The 2,893-nt window shown below is 34.5% G+C and overlaps 1 protein-coding gene across 1 annotated transcript in view; it reads left to right on the top strand.

Annotated features, from left to right (window-relative positions):
* Positions 1-2,893, top strand: part of unm_sa1614 (un-named sa1614) — a 15,618-nt gene that overhangs the window by 12,554 nt on the left and 171 nt on the right. The window contains exons 25-27 of the mRNA XM_035661778.1: positions 524-567; positions 1,766-1,920; positions 2,632-2,757. Of these exons, the coding sequence (XP_035517671.1) occupies positions 524-567; positions 1,766-1,920; positions 2,632-2,757 (325 nt within the window). The remainder of the gene's footprint in view (positions 1-523; positions 568-1,765; positions 1,921-2,631; positions 2,758-2,893) is intronic.

Here is a 2,893-nt window from a genome sequence, read left to right as displayed (position 1 = left end):
GATCTATTGTCAGGAATTAAATATAATATATATACATCATATAATATGTATAATGTATAGTAACCATTATGTTTTGTTACCTTAGAATGAGCCATTTATAAGTGTTCTCTATATAAGATAAGTCCACCATAAAGAAACTGCCACATTGTAAAACTATATAAAGTTGACAGGAACCTCTGGTGGCTTCATCTTTACAAACCTGTGCCGTTTGTCCAAACTTTTGTTCGTTCCAACTTTATTCAGATTCTGTTGAGGTTAGAAATATATCGAATGTGTCTGGCTGAATTTTGGTGAGATGTGTCTAAAATTATGCAGCATGATGTGAAAGTTGAGCCTGGTTGTGTTCATTATTAAGTTTCAGTAAAAAGACACAATATACTTTCCCACTAAATTTAAATGAGCAGAAACTGAAACAACTATTCTTCAGTTAAAATGAGAGACTGTACTGGCCTCTGGTGGACTGAAGCAAAATTACACCTCAGATAATAAACCTGTCTCTCTCTCTCTCTGTCTATCTCTGCAGGCCAGCGTCTCCCCTCAGCTCGCTGGCTGAACGACCTGACAGAGGTACTTCCTGTCCAGAAAGCATCCAGCTTTCTTCTCTCGGATCAATTTCTGTTTTATCTGTTTGGAGTCTGATGATCCCATCATGTGTGACTGGAGCTTAAACCAGTGGAGGACAAATAGTTAAGAGTTAGATTGTAAACTCTAGTTTTAACAGTACTTTTAACAGATTAGTTTACATTTTAATATATGATATATTTTTTTCTACTTTATCGTAGTCGGTTGATTAATTATTTGATCAAGAGAGAGAAAATTAATTGGCAATTATTATCATTATCGTGGTCATTTTTCAAGCAAAACTACCAAATATTGATGACTTCATTGATGTAAATGAAAGTTAAAAGACAAACAATTTTAAGACGTCTCCTTGCACTCTGGGAAACTGCGTTGAACATTTTTACTCTTTTGTGACTATTTATTTGGAAGACAATCTGAAGATTAATCAATAATGAAAATAATTGTTGGTTGCCTTACTTTATTTCAGTTTCTTATACTGGATCATTTTTGAACTCCTATGTTATTTTTCAGGTCTTCTTTTCTTTTGTTGTAAAGTAAAGATCTTTAGTCCTCTCTCTATATATATATACTGTATATTTATATAAAATGTAGAAAAATTAGCATGTATAGAAAACAAAAATCTAAATCTGTTACGGTATAATAAAAAAAAGGGAAATCTCCCCCAAAATTAAAAATAATAAATTACATAAATACTTTATTTATTAAAATGGCCGACCTGTTCTTATCTATTATATACTTCTAAAAGTTGTGTTTACCTTTTATAATGCAACTTCACATTTAAATCATCAACTCCACCGCTTTTAATTCCACTTATTGATTTCTAATTCTGTAGGTTATTCTCTCCATTATTAAAATTCAGTTTGTTCTGTTAATTTCCAGTTTGAAGAAAAGGTTTTAACTTGTTATTTGTTTCATAGCTGCACTTCTGATTCTAATTGTTTTTTGGGAGGTAGAGGTAACTGTAATTTAATTGCTGAAATGTATTCGTACATAGTTACACTACTAGTTACTGGGGAAAGTAATTTTATTACTGTAATATAATTACTAATAATAAGTTACTGCCCAACACTTCCAATCAAATGTGAGAAATGTCTGATTATCATCCTGTTCTTCTACAATCTAAATATTCCCAAACAACATTAAAAATGTAAATGTTTACAGTATTTGTTTCTCTTTCTCTGAGGTTTTCGGAGGGCAGACAGTGACGGTAGCTCCTCCCACTTCTTGTACCCTGGCAGTAAAGCCCCGCCCAACGGGTCTCCCACCAGTCAGCGCTCCCAGAGCTTTGAGAGTGACAGAAGAGGCCCCACCCCCCAGCCGCTTCCTCGCAGATCATTGGTGAGATCTTCAAAACAACCGCAGAGAATCACCTTTGAACCCCCTAGAGACCGCATCTCTTACCGCCCCTTAGCAACAGCCCTCCACAGCCTAGCAACCCCACATAGTAACCACCTGCTAATGCCTTAGCAACCATGTAGCAACACCTTGGAGACTAAAAGTGATGTAAAAGTGGAATGTAACTAAGTACATTTACTTAAGTACAATTTAAGAAACTTGTTCTTTAATTGAGTAATTACATTTTTTGTGACTTTATACTTCTATTCAGCTACATTTCAGATATTGTATTATATTGTACTTTCTTTCTTCACTACATTTATTTGATAGCTTTAATTACTTGTTACCTTGCATATTAAGATCATTAATACAAAATATAAATTCTACTACTAATTAACTAATGTATATATTACTTACATATATAAAAAAACTTAAAATATATAACACACACTCTGATATTTTACTTTTGGTACTTGAAGTATATTTTGGTGTTAATACCTTGATCTTTTACTTGTATTTTTACGTTGTAGTCTTTATTTACTGCAAAACATACATTTTTGTTGCCACCTATTTACATTTGCTCGAACAGTGAGCACATTTTCTTTACTCACTTAATCCTTTTCTAATAAGTAGTAATATTTATTAGTATTACTATAATTTTTTCAGTATTATTTGTTATTATTCTGCATTATTAAATATTATTATGTCCATCAGCCTCGGGGTACAACGAGCCGTCGTGTTGAGGCGCTGTACGACTGCCAGGCCGACCACCACGATGAGCTGAGCTTCTCTGAGGGACAGGTGCTGGTGGTCCTGGGCCAGGAGGACAGTGATTGGTGGGTACGTATCATCCTCCTGACCTCTGATTGGTTCTTCACCGGTGGGTTGAAGGGTCCCGCAAGCTATTGAATGTAGCTCAGCAGTTTAACCTCAATATTTGACCCCTTTTTTCATGACTTGTGTGTGTGTGTGTGTG

Source organism: Morone saxatilis, unplaced genomic scaffold (genome assembly GCF_004916995.1).
Source record: "Morone saxatilis isolate NCDOM2014 unplaced genomic scaffold, NCSU_SB_2.0 Contig18, whole genome shotgun sequence".
NCBI classification, from domain to species: Eukaryota; Metazoa; Chordata; class Actinopteri; family Moronidae; genus Morone; species Morone saxatilis.
This window is presented reverse-complemented; position numbering and strand designations above follow the sequence as displayed.